The sequence below is a fragment of the Pavona decussata genome, unplaced genomic scaffold, assembly GCF_977016875.1.
Source record: "Pavona decussata unplaced genomic scaffold, jaPavDecu1.1 SCAFFOLD_94, whole genome shotgun sequence".
Taxonomy (NCBI): Eukaryota; Metazoa; Cnidaria; class Anthozoa; order Scleractinia; family Agariciidae; genus Pavona; species Pavona decussata.
The window spans coordinates 348,021-369,258 of NW_028145511.1; the positions used below are offsets into that span (position 1 = coordinate 348,021).

Here is a 21,238-nt window from a genome sequence, read left to right on the forward strand (position 1 = left end):
CGTTGCTGATGCTGATTTTTATTTATTTGTTTATTTCAGTCGTGATACAATTAAAAAAAAATCACAATTTATAATATTTTGTATTTCTTTTTGTCAAGTCCTGTCAAGACTTCACAAAGATAATTTTCGATTTTGTAGTCAATCGTGAATGGATTAATTCGCTTTACATTATTTACAAGCAAATATGACCGTAAAATATCAACTCGAAGTTTTTCACCTTTCAGTTTGGGATTTTTTTTTTAATAAATAGTTGTACATGTTTAGAGTTTGGAACCCGAATTTACACCTTTCTTTATGTACGTTGATGCGTATACTTGGGACCTTACGTAAGCACGACGGCAACGTCTGCGAAAACCTTAAACGTCACTTAGGGAATTGGTTAAAACTACTACTCGAACAGGACTGACCCAATATTACACACATTATCTGAACTACTTTGTGATTATTCCAACCAATTCAACTCGGAATTATCCAAAAACACAAGTACATGTAGTAGCAACGGCGCTCAACTCCAGAAAGAAAATTTCACCGTCGTGCGCCCACTAACCTCCAACGTAGTCGCTTTTTAGAGGAAGCGTGTTACCCTCCCACCCTGATGGGAGGAGGGAATACGCCTCCCCACCGGGAGGCTTTGTGCCCACGTTCTCCTGAAAACTTGGTCATTTCACGTCGTTGTCTTGCAGAGGACGTCAAAAATATGTACTAATTTTTTAATGCAAGTGCAGAGCGATTGTTTAGCTCATTAAACCTTTTCTTTTGTGACGTTCTCGTTGCAGTCGCCGTCGTGTCTTCGTAAGGTCCCTACTAAGTACATAACGCAAACAGCCTCACTCGCAGACGCTCTTTTGGCTCGTCACGCAATCTGGAGAGGAAAGATTGCGTGACGAGCCAAACCAGCGTCCGCGAATGAGGCTAACAACTTATCTTAAACGCCATCTTAAAAAAAAAAAAAAAAAACTAACAACAACAAACAAAGAAAACGCCGGCGTCAAGAGGTAGCGACCCAGCCGCTTTCTTTGAGAAAATTGACGATGTGTTTTCTGTGTGTCTTGTCGAGATTTGGCGGATAGCGAGTTTTAACCTGCACGCCTTGACGTCTAAGGAGATTGTCCTGCAAGAAAATAACAGGTAATTCACGGAAGGTATTTCCTTGACCTTCTCTCGACGCCCTATTTTATCTCAGGAAGCCAAAGTTGTAACTTGGTTCTGCGATGAAAGGTTTTACAGGCAGAAAAAAGGAGAAACTTGGAACATTCTGGGTGCAGTTTTTCAAAGCCCGATTAAGCTAACCCTGGCTAACTAATCATAAAGATTCTTTCAAAAGATTTTTTGTCCTTCAGTTTTGAGGGTGCCTCCTTTTATTACTGCGCATACATTCTGCGCATCTTGGAATGTTCCAAGAAAGTCGGGTTTCCTATAGGTAGTGCGTACTAAAGGCCAAGTAATACGGGCAACCATCTTCTTTCAACTTTCCGTGCAACAATGTTGCATTGCAAGTTCGGATTGTTTGTTGCCCGTATTACCGTACCACCTACGCGCGCAACAAATTTTCATGTTGCAGAAAGTAGACGCTGTTTCTACCTTTTGCAACCTGAAAATATGTTGTGCACGTAGATGTTAATACTAGCAGCAAACAATCGCAATTTGCAATGCAACATTGCTGCACGACAAGTTGAAAGGAAATGTTGCCCGTATTACTTGGCCGATACGGGGATATTTTGACGCGAGCGTTCGAGTTGGACGGCAACCAGAAATTGAATTTTTCCCTTTTTGGAGCGTTTTCACGCCATCGCGTTTGTAACGTCAAGCCACAGTCATCAACAAGAGCTTTTCCTGACCGTGGTAAGGAACAAAACCACGCCAAAAAAGGAAACATACGACTTCCGGTTGCCGTCCGTGACTCACGAACGTCTGTGCTTAAGCTCCCTATTATTCAAACAGTTCGCGCGCGGCAGTTTTCAGTTTCTCCTGCGCGCTTGGCGATCTTATGAGAAAATAAGAAGCTCTACAGGGAGCATGGTACATATACCCAAGAAGTATTAATTCTTCGCTCGATCACAACAAAACACGGCGCGTTTTCATTGTTTTCACTCACCTTCAATATAATAGTTTTAATCGTTAGGTAAAATCCAGGCTTCATTTGCATAGACGCACAGAGCTGTTGAAGAAGACAAAAATCAACTTCAACAACACTGAAAACTTGAAAACGGCGATCCGTTGAATTACATCACAAACCAAATATTTTCTTCTAGGATTCTTTAAATGCAATGTTCTTACGAAGCATCGATCAATGTGTGTCCTTGCGTCTGGGATTTTGATGTGTTGGTATTTAAGGAGAGGGGAAAACTTGAGTACCCACTCCCGAAACAAGGGGAAGAACCAACAACAAAATCAACCCACAAACGACCGTGACGCTAAATCCAAGAACCAACGCGTCCGTTTATTTTTCTACGCGTTGAAACGGTTTGTTTTTTTGTTTCAGAAGTTCTCTCGATCCAGCTTTCGCGCGGACCAAATATGCCTTCTAACGCGTAGGAAAGCCAAGGATACGCTTGCTTCGCCGACAAAGAATTCGCGAAAAATAAAATCAATTCCGATTTTACCTTCGTCAGTTGCTTTTGTCTAGGAACAACGAGGGCTCATTCACAGTGAAAACAGTGAAAAGAGATTCTTCAAAAGTAGCCACTCGATAAGTTTTATGTTTGAAAGTTTTTGTGTTGGGTTTCCAATCTTCACGGCCAATCAACATCAACAACAGCACGTGCAATTAATCGCACGAGACTTCTCCGCCCCTTCACAGGTGGGCTTTGATTTTGTCAAAGAAGGGCAAAACAGCATTGGCAAATCAAAATTCTACGAGTCGTCTTCACTTTAAACAAGTTGATAGGGAATAAACTAACCTGTCTTTCGACGGGTGAAAGTAATTTATAAGTTGCACAATTTTTTATTTGATCTTCGAAAGTCGGCGAAGAGAGTAAGGAGTCTGCAAAAGAATAGAAAAACTTGCTCAAAGTTATGTACTTCACGGATTAGAAACACAGCGATATATAAAGAGTTTCAAGCCGTACCTTTATCGTCCTTGTCTTCCGAAACAGTTCTGTGAAAGTGGGATTTTAAAAAATGAGCATTAGCAGAAGTCGATTAAGGTATACTATAGACAGGTCTTTGCTTACAGGCATAGCTCAGTGCAAATAAATGGTCTCCATAAATTGACGTTCGCAAATGTTGGATGGTGTCCATGCTGCTTGAGCACTTCGTTCAACATTTGTCGCGTAAACCGGCGCAGGCGCACACTGCCAGGCTCTAAACTTAATTCCCAGTTCCTCGCAAAAGAATTTCTTGTAAATTTTCGGTCGACTGTTTGCACGATGTTAAAACCGTTAGAACGGACTCCACACAACACTGTTTTCATTTTCAACATTTGCCCAACGTTCGTTCAACTTGTGTTAAACAAATGCTGGGCAAATGTTGAAACCGTTTAAGGACAGTGCCTACTATTGTTACTGCGCATACGTTCTGCGCATCTCGAGATACTCGGGTTTCCTATGGGTGCCAATCTCGTTCCCAGCGCCCGCGCACGTTTTTGGCCAGCGGTGGCCACACGTCCACGAGCTCTGGGCTAATCAGAAACCGGAAGCAAGGATCCTGCTTCCGGTTTAAAGGGGGATACTGCTGACCGAGAGGAAGACAGCCTCTGGTAAAGGGCATCAGAGGCCAAGAAAACGAGTGAAAAAGGTGACAACCTCCATCCCTCTCGTTTGCCAATGATTGTCATTTATGTGAAACTTCCTTGAAAACAAAACAACCAAAACAAAGGCTGCGTAAAATCTGGGTTTGTCGGCGATTTGCCTCTCTCGACCGCGACAAAATCATTTTGCACAATTTCAGGTCGTTTTAGAAAACCAAACATTTTCCATAGGCAGGGGCAAAAACACATATATAGGCTATATTGGACTATACTCATTTGGAATTAAATTAATCTTGTTTTCGCCTGTAAATGTAGTTTTTAAAACTTTAAAATGGGGGTGAACTGATACGCAGTCTACGCAGTATGAGATAGCCAAGTTTTTTCATGATACCACGGTAAAGTTAATAGCAAAACGAAAATAGAGCCTGGTCGGAGGTTATATAAGCTTCAACCTAATTAACTAACACAGGGTAAAGATTTTCAAACGACATTCAAGAAACTTCAGCAAGATATCGTTTCTAACCTGATTGTCGTCGACGACAAATACCAACACTGATGTTTACAAACGTAAGATTAATTTTTTCCGTCGTGAAATTTACAAACGATAGGTTTCACAAGATCAGATACCACGATACCACGATCCCAGAATAAATACAATAAAATGGCAGAAGTGCATTTAATAACAAGACACAATTAACTCTGTAAACGTTCAACCGAAGTAACCAGCACCTTGAAAATCTAAGCTTATCAGAAAGATCGGCAATTTTTTTTTCAATTCACACATTCAGCTTAAGCTTAAGAAACTCACCCTGAAAAAAAATATTTTACCTGCACTCGATGTGGTTTATCAGTCCTATAAGCTGCAAACTTACAAATGAACTGTTGCTCACAAATGAACTGTTGTGGAAAGAGTGACAACGATCGCTATTCCAAGCGTTAATATTTTTGTCTTTCTGTCCGTCCGCTTTCTGAACCACTTTTTGGGCCACGCATTCTTGAATACTCCGCTTTAATCGCAGTGGTGACAAAGGCCGTTGGTTTTCCTTGTTCAAGTTCAATTAAGTTTCTGCTGGACGGCTGACAAAATATCTGTTCCTGTTCAACAAAGTAATCTTCAATAAATTCTGCTCCAGTCAAATCAACTCGCAGACTCCGCGGCGCGAATGGATTACAAGTTTGCTTCTTTCAGTTCCTTCAACAGCGCGAGAAAGGCTGTTAAACTCTTATCCGCTTTAGACAATGTTAAGAACGATTTTAAACGGCCAGCATTGACTATGAACCACATTTCAGAGTCGATAATTAGAGAAGTTTTTCCGAAAATTGTCAGGTCCACCGTTAACCTCGACCGTTGCAAGTGTCATACTGTCATTCAGCTTTGTCAAACGCTGCAACATATCGCAAAGGTTTTCGCGCCTTTTCCGTTAAGTCATGTGATTTGACTTGTTATCTTTTTCGTGTTTACTCACTGCAAAAAAAAAAGCGTATTAAATTTAGTTGCATTTCAGTCGATTCTATGGCGACTTTTGCTCCGATATCCTTGACCGGCCGGCAGTCTATTTCATTTCTTGTTTTGAAACCTCCGATTCAAAGACGCTTCCGGTAAAATGTAATATCCAATCAGATTTCGATTTGCTGGGTTTTGACCAGGAGTGATAAACTCGTGAGCGCGGCTGATTCGAGGTCTCGGGCCATCGTGACGTCATGGCAAAGCGAGCGTGCAAATGCGAAGAATTTTCGAAAATGGCGGCCGTGTCTCTGTTTGTATCACTACTTCATGCTTATTTTTCTTGGTTATATAAGCTTGAAAATGGCTTGTCGTTTGGTTAAGGAGACTTAAAATCTTGTTCTGTTGCTGGACAGGTGAGTGAATATTTATTGTTATTTCAGAATCCTGCGGAAAGGCTTTTCGAAGCGTTTCGGCTTGTCCCCCTGTATGAAAAATTGTGCCAGAAAGATGTGTTTGTTCGCCCGGAGAAATTGGTTTTTTTTTCGACATAGATAATATCAGTAAACTTGACACTCGACTGCAGAGTAGCTTATAATTCTAGCAAAATATCCAGTGTGTTAATAATGTCGAAGAATAAACGATTAAAATGATCAGTGGAATTCGTCGAGTCAGTTTGCAGTTAAGTTTGAATTAATCAGTGCGGTGCTAAACGATTTCCTTCACTTCTACATGTACGCACCCAAGTAAAGACCTCACTTAGAAGACACTTTTATCTCTTTGAAGGAACTGTGTCCTCTAATTGTTCGCTTTTGCGCTTCAAGTAACCAGTGTTTTGGTTCATGCTCTTTTTTGTTGTAGTACTGTTGAGTTAGTTAAGAATACTTTTTCATTTTCCAGGAGTTCAGACCTAAGTTACTTCACATAATTTAAGCTGTTTTATTAATAGTTACACCGTAAAAACTAAATTCTTGACCACTGAACACTTACTGCCAACCACTGTCTAGCAAGTAAAAGTAACTTTTAAAACAACAGTACATACAGTTGTAATCTTGTTGCTATTTTCTTTCTTAGTAGTATTGATTCAAGTGAAGAGAAAAGCAATGATAGCCAAGTCTCCTAGTGTACTCACAGGGAGTACATGAAACATTTCTGAGGCACTAACATCATCTTTGTGGCATGTGTACAGAAGAGGAGAGTCTACTGGCAGGCACTGCTCCTTGACACATTTTTTACCAGCCTCTGTATCGTCATCCAGTATATCAACTATGGTCACAAGGAATGCTCAAATTATGTTATATCAATAATGTCACAAAAGTCTTGCTGCTTGGGCATTTTTAAAAGTTAGGACTGGTGCAGGGGGAAGGTAGCTACATCAAAAAGGGAGTGGGCCATGCAATATTTAGCCAGACAGAGGGTGTGGGTCGTGATATTTATAATTTAATGGTTATTCTAGAAATAAAAATGGACAAAAGCCGTAGCTAAGGTTTCGATAGGGGTGTTCGTTGAGCCCCAAATCTTGCTGAGCGCCGGAGGCGCTCTTACTAGGGGGTCCGCGGGCATGCTCCCCCGGGAATTTTTGAAAATCTAGGTTCCCAGAAACCTCATTTCCTGCATTTTGAGACCCATTTTAGGCAAATCACAACTTTGTTTTACAGCAAGCAGCTTTTTAGGCTATATACATCATTTCGACGGCATAATTGTTTCAACTTAAATAAGAAAGTTCAATGTACATTCCGCGTCCTGTCAAGTTCTGATAGCTATTCGATCTGCTGATAGTCATACACCAAGCTGGTAAACTGCATCATTCTCGGGTGTAGGCCTTCAAACAAATTGACTATCTCATCAAGATTGACAGGTATATTATATTTGATATACATTGGAGCCAGGGCGGACAGCCTACTCTCTCCCATGGTACACCTCATGTAGTTGTTCAACCTCTTCACTGCGCTTATGGAACGTTCACATTCACAAGTGAATGTTCTCAGGCGAACTTGTACGTAATTGCGCGTGAAACTCAACAAAGCTTGAACTATTAAATTTGAAGTGAATCTTCTTCCAGAACAATGCCGCATTCAGAGAACAAAATGTATCGCAAAGCATGCTTTTCTCTGGCTTTTTCGGGCAGATGCGGTTTTACCGCAAAAATGAAACGTCATTAAAATTAATCTCCAAGGGTTCTTGACAATTTTTAGTTTTATTGAGGATAAGACATAAAGCTAAAGAACGGGTTTATATCTCTTTTTTTCTTTGGTTGATGTATTTTGACCACAGAACCTTTATTTAAAAGCCGTTTTTCTTCTGCCATTATTGATCTTGAAAGGGGGTTTATTCGAACCCCTCAAACCCCCCCCTCCTACGGGCCTGCTCACTGTGTCTGTTTTACATTATTAATACCTGTCAAGAGCAGATCCTCCCCCTGCCCTTTTGAGGGAAGGGGCCTAGTATCAAGCAAGAACACAATTTCCAGTAAAATGTTGGAGGCTGAATCGTAGAGTGATATTATTTATAAAAATTAAAATATTGTGTTATGAAGACCATATTCCTTCGTTACTCATAGCACTTGTTGTTGTTCACCCAGGCCCCTCCCTCTCAATATCTGTTGTGAAAAAGTTAGTCTGTTCAGTAAAATTTCCATGTTACAGTACATATCAAAAGCACTTAAAATAATAAACATAAACAACTATGAAAATAATAAAATACCTTTGACTGTATCCTATAGTGCCTTTTGCTTGCAGAACTTCTCTGTCCTTAACAACACTTTCTGACCTTTCAGTATATGATTTTTCTTTATCTTGTTTAGTTTGGTGAGTTTTTTCCATTTCCTTCTCAGTGCTTGTTTTCCTTACAGTTAACGAGTTGGGATTTTAATTATTTGTAAGTGCATTGACAATGTTCACACAGAGAGTGTAAAAATTCTGAATGTGTTTAAAGCTTGGCCAGGTACAAGGACAATGTAAAGATTTGTAAGGAGCTTTATAACCAGTGTACTGATGGTTGTTTAGTTTCAACCACCAGTGATGAATTGGTTTATCAGAATACCAGCCTTGACATCATTACTATTTGGCACAGGTAGTCTCTTCAGTTGATTGACCAGTCTATGTTTCTTTCTATTGATTTCATTGCTGTGTTTATTTCTATTTTATTTATTTATTATTATTTTTTTAGAGCAGTCTGAAATGCTTAGTATTGACAGACAGACCTACTCAGTAAATAACTAAAGATAACATTGCAGAATTGCCTGGGGAATACCAAATGAACACCATTAATTCACTTATGAACGATGCACATAGCGTGTTGATGAGGAGGTGCATTTTTTGACAAAAGCATGTAGAAAGAATCGGGGAACTTTGAATCCACGTTTAGAACAGTGCTGGAACATTTCTTAGTGTATCCTTATCTGTCTTCAATGAGCTTATTGTAGTCAAACAGATCGGTAAGCTGCTACAAAAAGATTTATGTGGATGAATTATGCGGACGCCCGAGGAAACAAACATTTCGGACTTTCCTCGCTATTTTATCGCAATATTTTTATCAAACCGTGCCCGTATGCCAACGGTTCCTGGAAAATATGAACTTCATCTCTTTCTCAATGTTAGTTCGAAAGGCCCTTCGAAAGAAATGTTTTTGGTCTTTCACAGAACTCGCGTTTCAATACGACCATGTTGACTTAACCGAGGACACATACTGCGGCTAGTTCTGTTTATATGTAAGCTAACATTACAAAATAAATTGGTCAGATCACTTACCAGGCAACAATATTGATCCTGTATGTCTTCTCCGATTCTAAAAATAGTTTTTAAATCCTTCTGTAAAGTCGATAGTTTCCATAAATTGTTAATTCTTTATATATTTTTTTTAGAGGTAAGCTAGAAGCTCGCGTGAAATCCGCGTCAATTCATTTTGCTCGCCGATTATTGATATACCATTTTTTGGCATTTTTATGTGGTTTAAACTACAATCATACAATTATCTACTTAAGATATGAACTAGGCCAGTAGTATTCGACTTAATGGTCCTAACCGGTTTACGACGGGAGCTTTTTTGTCGCATTAGTTTAATGTTTTTCTCGCTAATTTTAGCGGCTGTCACGCAATTTACCTCCAAAGAACAGTGTTTAAAGCCACTGATCATTTTTATAAAATTGTTACATGATTTAATTTTTCGGAAATTAGGAAGATGTCATACCAGTAAAGCTTATGTTTTTGTCTCCATGCTATACATTTTTGGGTTCGTGAGATACACTTCATGAAAGGTCGCAACCTGATACAATTTGATGTTGACATCTGATCGATCGATCGCAGCATTTGGGTATTTTTCTCCTTTAATTTCAAGATTTTTGGACAGCATTGCATTCAGAATACTGTACATTGAATAGCATGCAGTATAGCTTAAGTTCTTTCATCGTTTTGTTATGGACTACTTGAAATATTGGGCTTTAGGTAAACAAACGGCTTCCTAAAAAATGTATCTCTTTGAAATTCCCGGGCTGGCGTTCATGTGACGTCACGATGGCCGGACACCTCGAATTTTTTCAACGCCGATATCTGCATTGGCGCCCAGGCCTAAGTTTATCACTCCCTCCTGGTTTTGACATTGATTAGCCCAGAGGTCTTGCTTCCTTGGTGCTGACCAAAAGGAACGCAGCCTCTGGGAACGAGATTGTATGGGTGCTGCCTACTAATACAGGTATAATTTTGCGCGGTTTAAAACTATACGGAGAAAGCAGAACTTAGCAAATGCTTTTGGTATCTCAAAAGAAAATTAGGGGTAACCATGCATTTTTCAGAGATAATTAAGCTTGAATTTAGGAAAAAATCCCATACATTGCTTTATATTTTGGCGCTTTTTAGAGATATTATTGCTTAATTATCTCTGAAAAATGCGTGGTTACCCCAAATTTTCTTTTTGGATTCCAAGAGGCCTTTCTAAGATCTGTTTTTCCCGCATAGTCATAAGCCGCACAAAAATACTTCGGTATTAGTAGGCACCGTCCTTAAGGACGGTGCGTACTAATACCGAAGTACTTTTGCTCGGTTAATGACTATGCCGAAAAAGCAGATCTTAGCAAGGGCTATTAAAATCCAAAAAGAAAATTGGGGGAAGCGACGCATTTTCTAGAGATAATAAAGCAGTAATTATTCTAAAAAGCAGTAAAATATAAAGCAATGTATGGCATTTTTTTCCAAATTGAATGTTTATTATTATCTCTGAAAAATGCATGGTTACCCCCAATTTTCTTTTTGTATACTGAAAGCAATTATTAATTTCTGCTTTCTCCGCATAGTTTTAAACCGCGCAAAAATATCCCTGTGGAAACCCGAGTATCTTGAGATGCCCAGAACGTATGCGCAGCAACAAAAGTAGGCACCGTCCTTAAACGGGCCTTAACACGGGGTCTAAACGTTCCAACATCGTTGAATCAACGAACGTTACGTTTAGTAGTGACTTTAGCTCCGCTATTTCGTGACAAACATCACTTGCGCAGTTTTCTGCTTTGGCCTATAAATATTCGGTTTACTCACTCGTTCTTCTTCCCCATGGAAACATTCGTTCTTCTCGGTTGCGTACCGCCCTGCAGGAAGGAGAAATACATAACTATGTTAGTGCTGACGATTTTCAATTTGAAGCGGAATACAGGGCCCGGCTGTTCGAAAGCCGATTAACACTTAAAGTTAAACTGATGAGATTTACATCTCGCTCCGAAAATGTTTTAAAAACCTACTTTTAAGCTTAAGGTAAAGCGAGGCGTTTTTGCCCTCTCTCTCCGACATTACAAACTGTTGTAAATGATGTTCAGAATGAGAACTGAGCAACAGTAACAAAAGATTTCCGTAGAGAAAAAGAAAAACACCGCGCAAATTACGAACACTCGCTAGTACGGTATCCGGTCGTTTCGATACAAAGTCGTTTCGCTACACGGTTGTTTCGCTACACCGTTAAGTATGAAAATGTGATTATTTCCCCTTCTTAAAGTGAGTTCGGGTGAAAAATTATCTCAGATGTTTCTACGTTCACAGTGTTTGCATGAGAAGTAAAATTATTTGAGTTCAAATATTAGAGAGTATGTCAATTTTAAAACGAAGCGAATCGACTGAACTGAAGTGTAGCGAAACGACTTTGTAGCGAAATGAACGGTAACGCTAGGACTGACTTATAGAAGGTCCCAACAGAACAATATTATCGTTCGCGCCTGCTTAACGCTTTCTACAGATCTCGTGTGACGAAAACGTATAGCAGTACAGGTAAAACGCTTTGTCAGGTGCTCCTCGCTTTTACGGGCTTTTGGCGGTTGGTCGTAGGAATAGACCCTTCTCCAAAATGGCGGCAACAGATTTGAATGAGTTAAAATTGAATTGAATGAAAAACTGATACCAGCACTGGAAAGAGCACCTTTACTTTAGTAACCTTGCAAAGTTTCAGCATATCGATTAGGTATTATATCAGCTTGGGAAATGCAAGATGAAATTTGACAAATTTACAGACGTTTGTATGACTGGGGGTATACGTCATACCCCCAGTCATACATACCCCCAGTCATACAAACGTCTGTAAATTTTTCATTTTTCAACTTACATTTTCTCAGCTGATATTACACCTGATATGCTGAAACTTTGCAGGGTTACTTAAGTAAACGGGCTTTTTCTAGTGCTGGTATACGTTTTTAATTTTAACTTATTTGAATTTTCGGCCGCCATTTTGAAGAAGGGTCTATTAAGGCTTTAAACTGATAGTCACAATTAGGGGTATTCTCGTTCCCGTGAATTGAAAGAGTGTGAACTACACAGGACACGCAAAATGTGATAAAAACTACTATGAAATCGTTATACCGGGAGTTGAATGCACAGAGTTGACAGAGGTCTGTTCAAATCAATGATTAGCCAACCCATTTCCCGAAATCTTACATTTGTGATTCTTGTGAAGGATGACAAAATAACCTACCACCATTTTTCTTCTGTTTTCTTTCCGTCTTTCTCGTCGCAACCTCTGTTCGTCATACTCGTGACACTCTGAAAACAAGATAAACCGGTTTAGCTGGCCTGTCAGGAACACTGCAAGACAGCTGACACAATAGTACCCTGGCCTGAGAGAACGGCGATCATTCATTATCTTCACTCAAAAGTCTTGTAAATTAATTTCATCTATATTACACCAGATCAATTACTGAGGCATTTGTTACACCTAGACTCCTGGCTGTATCGATTTTGACAGTTTGCACAAGCTCACTGCTCAGTCCTCAGTTGTGAAACATCACACTGACAAGAACGGTCTAGACTAGTGCCATGTATTACTCAGCGTTCTCAAAGAGAAAACAAAGAAAATCACTACTGTGACCGTGGTTTGGATATGTGTTCCTAATTACCATAAACTTTAGCCAACTTAAGCCTTGAATTTATCCAAGAGTCATTGATCATTTGAGAAGCCATATCAAACGTTCGAAAGTGTGTTTCATCAGATATCCACATCCACAAAAACAAAAACAAAGAGAAACGAAAATAATAGGCCATTTCCGAGTTGCTATGAACCTCATTGTAAAAGCGAGGCTAAGTGCAAAGTTTTTGTCATGAAAATTAGTATTAATTCATATGCAAACAAAGATATAGCAAAAGGAAAAAAAAACAAAGAGAAACGAAAATAATAGGCCATTTCCGACTTGCTATGAACCTCATTGTAAAAGCGAGGCTAAGTGCAAGGTTTTTGTTATGAAAATTAGTTTTCATTCATATGCAAACAAAACTAATTTTCATATGAAAAGTTTTGCACTTAGCCTCGTTTTCATGATGAGGTTCAGAGCAACTCGGAAATGGCCTATTGGAGTAAAGTATCAGTAATAATGAGTAAGGAATGTATCATCAATATTGAGCAAGGAAATAATTTATAGAGCGCTTTCCTAAACATTCTTTTAAAAGGTTTGTCCTAACGGTCTGAGGAATGTTGTTCCAAAAAAATTTTCCTATTATGGTTGGACAAAATCTCCTTAGATTTGTTCTGAAATAAGTTATGAAAAGTTATATATAAAAAATGTCAAAATTCATTTTGTCGGGTCAGGAAGCCAACTTTCTCATATCTGGAATACTGTAAATTACCTGATAATTTTGTGATGCCATTCTTTCTGTATCTAACCAAATCCTTTATTCTTGTTCTAAGCTCCCTTTCTCCTGTGAATAAACAAAATTTTATTGAGGTGAACACTTAGATCAAGATCCTTCTCTTAGAACACAGTGGATGTCGTTTCAACACGCTTGCTCGCTGTCTGGTTCTTCACGGACATTTAGGGCGAATGTGTCAATTATAAAGCCGCCGTTACACCTTGAAACTTTTAGCTGAAACTTGTGTGCAATGGCGCTGCGAAACAAGTTTCACGAAGTGGTGTTACACGGTGAAACTCTTGTTTTTTTCACCACTGCGACCGTTGCGAGCCGTTGCAGAAGTAGAAAGCGGTTCTACTTTTCGTGAAACTTGTCTCCGGCGCAACGGAAGTTCGAAAAAGTTTCACGAAACCGACCATGTTACACGGTGCAACGCACGCTGAAACTTGTTTCGCAGGGCCGCTGCACACAAGTTTCAGCTAAAAGTTTCAACGTGTAACGGCGGCTTAAGAATTTCTCCAGAAGTAGGATTTTTTGATGCAATAGCTGTTTTTATTTCGGAGTTAAAAACATGGTGCAATTGAAAGCTATTTCAAAGAAATATTTCCCATTTCACAGTGCCTGGGCATGTGCTCCAGCGCGTCTTAAGGTTACTGTACTTACTTAAGTGGTCATTCAAAAATTCCTCCCAATCACCGTGATTCTTGAACCTTGCAAAAACTCTTGTGGCATCCCGAAATTCTCTGTGAACAGGAAAACATGGACGGCGAGTTAGCACACGAAACGGATACTCCCGAAAATGACACTTCCCTGCACTGGAAATATTAGTAAAAACAAATTCTATGGACTTTGAGCAAAACCTTATCAATTTTGCCATCAAAGTCTAAGTTCAAATGTGAGCATGTTAGACCTTTCTTAACAACAAAATATTTCTAAGTCATCGCAAAGTCTTTTTCAGTCGTGAGTACTTAACTATCGCCCACATGATCTTACACCATAGGACCATTCTAGCGGCAACGAGAACGTTACAAGGCGATAGGATTTCAATCACTAATAGGAAGCCTAACAGGTTCCACATGTTCTTGGATTGAAGGGCGTTTTTCAGCGGGAAGAGTGAGCATTTGTTGAGCGTGTTTGCACTTCATAAAAGGCTATTTCTGCTTTGATTATTGTGGTAACAAATGTCACTTGGCTAGCCCAGATGGACAGACGTCTAAATGATTGCTGAGTACATAAAAGATAAACTTACCTGTCTTCTTTGCTGTATTTTCTACGAAGAGCTGGAAGATAAAAAAAAATCTATAACTCAACGTTTTAGGATCACTTGTTAAAACATCTGACAAAATTCAAATGTCACAACACTGTAACACTGTAAATTTTAAAAGAAACTAACCTATTATTCGGTGTTTACTTGCGATAAGTCCATGTTGTCTTGCAATACTGTAAGAACGAAGGGAAAAAGTGTTTGCTATAAGTTAATTTTCGACAGATCAGTTATAATCCTGCATACTGCTAGGGCGTGAATGATGAGAGGTGGTATACTTTCACATAATTTGTTTGTTTTAGTTTCAGCTTCTTAAAAGTGACATACTGTATAAATTACAGGAAAACTTTGTAAGAATTGCCCTCTTTCACAAAGCAAGCTAAAAAATGATTTGGTATCAGATTGTTATATGTGGTTGCATATTAGCCTTCTACCCAGATACTCTTTGGGCTTGTCATGCAGTCCTCGTGGGGGAGGAATGTGTGACAAGCCCGCATAGGAGCCTGCATAGGAGGCTAGTTGCATATTATTAGGAATACAATCCATGTATAATGCAGCTTACTTTTTCCTGTGTTGTCTTTCTTTGAGTCTTCGTAAATACATGTCTATAATTCCTAGTTTTAAATCTGCAAAGAAAAGAGAGTTATGATAGTTAATTAAGGATTAATAAGGTATTCATTTGAAAATATACAACAGTTAATTTTTAAATTATTACTGTTTAAAGTTACCTACCAACTTCCACATCCTCATCATCGTAATTGAACTGTAAACCACTCACAAGAGTTTCAGCTTCATTATCATATTCCTGAAGACAGTAATTATTGAAAGAAAAAACAATAATTAAAAATTAATTAGTACACAAATACAAAAAGAGGACATCATTAACCAAACCACTGCAGCTGTCTAAATGACATAAAACTCTCCTTTGATAGTTTTCTTACACTTCTACGGGAAAAACTGAATATTCAAAAACAAATAGCTTTCAGAAATAAGACTTTTACCACCCCCTTTGGTAGCCTAACATGCAGGCATTTTTAGGGGATTCCCATTTAAACAACTGTGTGAGAGGCTAGCCCCTTTGGCCACCTACGTGCAAAGGGATAAATTACCAACCACCATATGACACTCACGGCTATGATGGCAACTATACTATGTGAAGGTGACCAGTTACTCAGGGTTTGAAAATGACTTCTCAAACAGCGACTTAACTCATTAATAATTCATCAAGGGAAAACAAAGAAAATCACTACTGTGACCGAGGTTTGGATATGTTCCTAATTATCATAAAATTTTGCCAACGTTAGCCTTGAGTTTCTCCAAGAATTATTGATCATTTGAGAAGCTACATCAAACAATCGAAAGTGGGTTTCATCAGATATCCAAACACCTCGAAGTCGTTTAAAAAAAACTCGGCCGCACCTCATTTTTTCAACCTACTTCTCAGTGTTTGGATACCTGATAAAACACGCTTTCTCATGTTTGACATATTACTTAAAGACTGCAGGCGTAGAAGACTTTTTAGTTTATGGTGATCTACGCTATCTTTCTTGCAGAGCCACCTGTGCAGTCTCTTCAATTCCCCAATACTGATCATCATCTCATTTCTCCTTACAAAATCACTACTTGATCAAACATGCAGGTTATGAGAAGACAAGAAATGATCAGCAAAGGTAATATGTCTTCACATTTACAGTCAATCTACATCACACGAGACCAGTATTTTTGAAATTTGAATGGAGTTTTGAACATCACCTCGCATCGCGAGATTTCAGAGTTCCAGTAGAAATTACCCTAGTTTATTGACGGTATAAAGCTATGAATTTTTCTTTACATTACAGGATTCAAGTGTTTCAAAAATAACAATCGTTTCCCAAGTATTTTAATTTTTTTTGTTCAGTTAACGCATCTTTTTCGGAAAGATTTCTCAAGATTCCATTCAAATGCGGAACATTATAGAAAGGAATTCGAACGTTCATGTCATTCTCGGAAAAACTGGTCATGACATAGACTGACTGTAAACAAAATCTCCCACTGGGATCATAAGAAATAAATTACATAGAGCACAGTGAGGAAAATGTACATATTACTACGGTTGAACCTCTGCTAACAGACACTTCCTGTAGGCGGACACTTCTTGTGAGCAGACACTTGGTCATTTTCTTAGCTACGTGTACATACAAAAACTACTTTAATTTGTAACCTCCCATAAATGGACACCTCTCTTAACCAGACACTTTTTCTCAGTGGTTCCAAGGTTGTCCGCTTATGGGAGGTTCAACTATACTAGAGTTAATGACAGCTGTCACCTTTTCGAAATCATCTCTTAGCGGCATGTATCCAAGCTCTTGCTGCTCTGTAGCATTCATCTCCACAGGTTCAGGGGGGTGCAAAAGTGTTGGTGATAACACCTCTGAATGAAAAACAGAATATAACAGACTAGAACCAAACTGATCCTAATCTGGAGTGTCACACATGTACCATTAATTTTCACATGTTTCCTACGAGACAAAACAAAGCACCAAACTCCTTCCTGTGTTTGAATTTCATATGCCATTAAAATCGCAAGAACAACCCCGCTTGGTAATATCCAACACAGAATACATTTTTCTTTTTAAGATGCTATTAGGATCTTTTTCTTTTCACAACTGCTTAATTTGTGTAAATTGCTGCAAGGGTCTTTCTTCAGTCTATTTAATCTTTCACCCACAGTTTACATCGGCTTTTAGTTTCTTTCCCACCCACCCACACCATAAAAAGTTTTGTTAAAGATCATTTTCATACTAAGATCATGCTAAATCTCAGTTCAACTATTAAAGGTTTGCGATTTTCAAAATTCTTTGAATCCAGCAGGTACTACACTGGACTAGCCACCTTTTTCAAAACTCACTGATGGTCATTGTACTGGTACATCTTTCTGGGGTCAGAATCTTTTCTAGTTTCTGTATATACTAGTAAGAGTATCTCAACTTAGGGGCTCCTAAAAGGATCTTGCTTGATCATGCTAAATCTTAAAATTATAGGTTCCCAAAGGATTATTGTCATTCAAGGACGGTGCCTACTAATACCGAAGTATTTTTGCGCAGTTAATGACTATGCGGGAAAAGCAGATCTTAGCAAGGGCTATTGAAATCCAAAAAGAAAATTGGGGGTAACCATGTCTAAAAAGCCGTAAAATACAATGCAATGTATGGTGTTTTTTGTCCAAACTGAAGCTTTAGCATCTCTGAAAAATGCAAGGTTACCCCCAATTTTCTTTTTGGATACCAAGAGCACTTGCCAAGTTCTACTTTCTCCGCATAGTTTTAAACCATGCAAAAATATCCCTGTATTAGTAGGCGCCACCTATTAGGAAACCCAAGTATCTCAGGATGCGCAGTAACAAAAGTAGGCACCGTCCTTAAGATACTGGGTCAGACCCTTTAGGACCTTGAGTGTTGGATTTTAGAGGATCTTACTAAAAAATACAGGATCTTGTAAAGGAATTTCTCCCTAGGATGATGTTACTCATGGTCAAAAGTTTTTGACTCTTTGGCCTGTAAATTAACTAAACATGACACAAACATTAGTTCTGATTTAAACCAGTTTTCAAACATAAATTTTGTGTTGATTTTGTAACATTACTAATATAATCTAATGTGAATGTTATTACAATGTTACAGTCTCTTACCCTGATCAGCGGACGTATGATCCACTATCTTGTCCTTAAATGGTTCAACAGTCACTACACATGAAAACATTTGTTAAGTACTAAATAAATAATATTATATACATCCTGCCAGTATAAACAATAACAAATGATAAAATTTCCTTTGAAAACATAACCACTTTAATAAATGACCTGCCTGGTCAAAACTGTCAATAGCTAATTAATGACACCCTTGACAAGGTTTGTAGATTTAGATCGAAGGTGTATCAAAGCCACGTGATTACAGGAATTGTTGACGATTACAGGTATGATGATGATGACGATGATGGTGATGATGAAAGAGGCAATATAATGATGATAATGATGATTGATGATGATGATGACAACAATGGTAACAATGGAGGTGATGGTTATGATAATGGTGATTATAATAATGATGATGATGATGATGATGATGATGATGATGATGATGATGATGATGATGGTGGTGGTGGTAGTGGTGGTGGTTCTGGTGTGCTGAATGTGATCATGGTAGTGGTAGTGATGATGGCGTATAATGATGATTCACATTTTATCAATTTCCATCTAAACTACATAACAAAGGACACTCTGAATTAAACATGGTTAATGATAGAAAATTTTCTTACCTTGACCCACAGTTCCTGCGATATAATTTTCACTGTAATGTTCACTAGTCTCTGTTGATGATGAAAAGCATAATTATGTTAGCACGCCACTGGCAAGACAGATACTACTACTAGCTAATTTGCAGGAGCACCAAGACAGTCTGTTCTCCATCAGCACAGTGCTTCAAAGAACACTGGTGCACTCTAATAATTAACTATATCAAATTACATTAAATGCCCACCAATGTTTTGAAATTTACAAACCTTTTCCAGTTTTAGTACCAATGTGGTCAGCAACGTCATCCCTGGAACAATAATCAAAGGCTCCTGTGAGCCAACTCGTGAATGCAGATGACACATAGTAATTGAAATTTAGACGGCTACGGAAACTTCCTCGAAAGCTAAAAGAAATTATATCTTTGCCCGATTATGTAACGAAAAATGACCATTCTTGTACTATAAAAATGATTGTCAAATTATTCTGTACAGATTGAATAAGCCGATTATTCTGATGCGCCGATAAAAAAAAATCACGTGTTTTGTTATTCAAAGTTCATAGAAGCACGCCATGTGCAGCTACGTCATGCAAATTCGTGTCCCCGGTAGTCCGGCTAGCCGGGGCTACTGGATTTCGCAATCGGGCTAGTGGATTCTAACCATCACTTGCCTGATGGGCAAGTGAAGTTTTTTTGGGAATTAAAATTACAAAATTACTATAGGGCAGGCCGATCTCACAAAGGGAAATCTGTTCAACAAAGTATCGCATTACATTTCATGCCCGACATAAATGCGTGATATTTTTCCTTTGGAGTTCAGTCCACGCAATCCTCAAGTAAAAATAATGAACTATGACAAGCTCTTGCTAAATAAGAATTATTTATCGACCGCGTCCTTTTGCTTTCCCATAAATTACCAGTTGTAAATTTCGAAAATGAAACATTTTTTCCCTTTGAAACCTCTATGAAAGCTGACAAGATCTTAAAGTGTTCATTTCACCAGAAATTTGCATAATTTTGTTTACGACGTCAATGATGCGTGACATGGCACGTTCTGCTTTCGCGTGAAAACTGACAAATTAAATTATTTTTAATTAAATTATTTCTAAATTAAATTATTTTTAATTCTTAAAAGAAACCGCACTTTGTATAAAAAAACGAAAAAATCCTATAACTTTGCTCAGATTCAACGAAAAATCTCCATTCTTACACTAAAATGATTGTCAAATTATTCTCTACAGAATGAATGAGAGAATTCTGACGCGTCGTGAAAAAAATTTTCACGTTTTTTTTTTTTTTTTTTTCACTTATTGAGTTTACGACCCCGGACTTTCTGAAAAACTGAAAAAACTTGTAACTTTGCTCAGATTGAACGAAAAATCTCCATTCTTGCACTAAATGATCGTCAAATTATTCTCTACATATTGAATAAGAATTTCCTGATGCGCCGTGAACAATAAATGTTCGCGTGTTTTTTTCCACTAATTGAATTTAAAACTCATTCACTGCGCACGCCCGAAAGTTAACGACAAAACCGACCAACCAACCAACCAACCAAGTCAACAGTCAGCTATCGCTATAACTCATTCATTGCGCTACGCGCATTCACGAGTTAAAAACTTTAATCAACATTGTATCTAATAAATTGTAGAGCAGTACAAGAAGTAAATAAATTCTTTCTGGGATATTTTAGTTACACTTATTTTCCAATGAATATACTAATTAAAAATAATTGTCAGTGGCAAATGTCTGGAAAAGTGCCTTTCTTATAGCCCTATAAAACCGTCTGTTTATCATAGCACCAAGATGTTGACACAAATGACATTAAACTCATCACAAATAGATGAGCTTGGGATCGAAACTGGTGCCTAGAGAGTAGAGGGTAAGGCAGGCTGAGAGGTATCCATGGCAACCTTGCGATTGGGAATTACTCCTGAGGAGCAACATCAAAATGTTCTATAGTTGCAAGGGGAACCCGTTAGAGAATAAAACAATGGACCAAAGATTTTTGTCTGAGGAAACAACCCCTCTTCTGGGTTCCCATCTATGTATGTTTTCCCTGTTGAAAAGGGTTACTTTGTCTGCAAATCATGTTCATTTGCCAAAAAAAAAATTTTTCTCCTGCCTCCCTCTCACTCAAACATTGCCTAGTTTCAGTTCCAGTGTGATCCACATAAAATTAACAGTCCAAAGCTTGGCATCATAAGAGATAAGCCTGTTTTTGTTTCCTTTTCATTGCTGAGCTATAGAGACTGAAACTTCCAAATATTATGTCCAGTAATTATATTTTCACTTACCAGTTTCCAAAACCATGCTGCTCTATAGCATCTAAGAGCAACACTTCTTCCTCTGCTGACCACTGCTCAGTAAACAACGGAAATGTGCCACCATCCTTTTTTAAGATATAAACAGCCATATTTGAATTGATACTGCTTACACTGCATGTGTAAATTTACTCGGGCGGGAAAAAGAGGAGGGGCTACA

General features: G+C 38.4%; 1 protein-coding gene and 1 long non-coding RNA gene across 2 annotated transcripts in view; one reads left to right on the forward strand and one right to left on the reverse strand.

The window, feature by feature from the left end:
* The window catches only part of LOC146473206 (transcriptional adapter 2-beta-like), a 22,696-nt gene continuing 1,458 nt past the window's right edge, over positions 1 to 21,238 (reverse strand). Inside the window, exons 4-20 of the mRNA XM_085118446.1 lie at positions 21,052 to 21,146; positions 19,023 to 19,063; positions 18,780 to 18,830; positions 18,154 to 18,207; positions 16,793 to 16,896; positions 15,219 to 15,291; positions 15,049 to 15,112; positions 14,616 to 14,662; positions 14,472 to 14,502; positions 13,886 to 13,965; positions 13,220 to 13,291; positions 12,075 to 12,142; positions 10,658 to 10,707; positions 3,069 to 3,097; positions 2,901 to 2,983; positions 2,096 to 2,158; positions 1 to 1,111 (exon numbers count right to left, since the gene is read on the reverse strand). Of these exons, the coding sequence (XP_084974572.1) occupies positions 989 to 1,111; positions 2,096 to 2,158; positions 2,901 to 2,983; positions 3,069 to 3,097; positions 10,658 to 10,707; positions 12,075 to 12,142; positions 13,220 to 13,291; positions 13,886 to 13,965; positions 14,472 to 14,502; positions 14,616 to 14,662; positions 15,049 to 15,112; positions 15,219 to 15,291; positions 16,793 to 16,896; positions 18,154 to 18,207; positions 18,780 to 18,830; positions 19,023 to 19,063; positions 21,052 to 21,146 (1,128 nt within the window). The 3' untranslated portion in view covers positions 1 to 988. The remainder of the gene's footprint in view (positions 1,112 to 2,095; positions 2,159 to 2,900; positions 2,984 to 3,068; positions 3,098 to 10,657; positions 10,708 to 12,074; positions 12,143 to 13,219; positions 13,292 to 13,885; positions 13,966 to 14,471; positions 14,503 to 14,615; positions 14,663 to 15,048; positions 15,113 to 15,218; positions 15,292 to 16,792; positions 16,897 to 18,153; positions 18,208 to 18,779; positions 18,831 to 19,022; positions 19,064 to 21,051; positions 21,147 to 21,238) is intronic.
* LOC146473207 (uncharacterized) lies at positions 5,344 to 7,846 on the forward strand. Its single transcript, XR_014866437.1, has 2 exons — positions 5,344 to 5,548; positions 6,207 to 7,846. It is a non-coding gene; the product is annotated as an uncharacterized LOC146473207 (long non-coding RNA).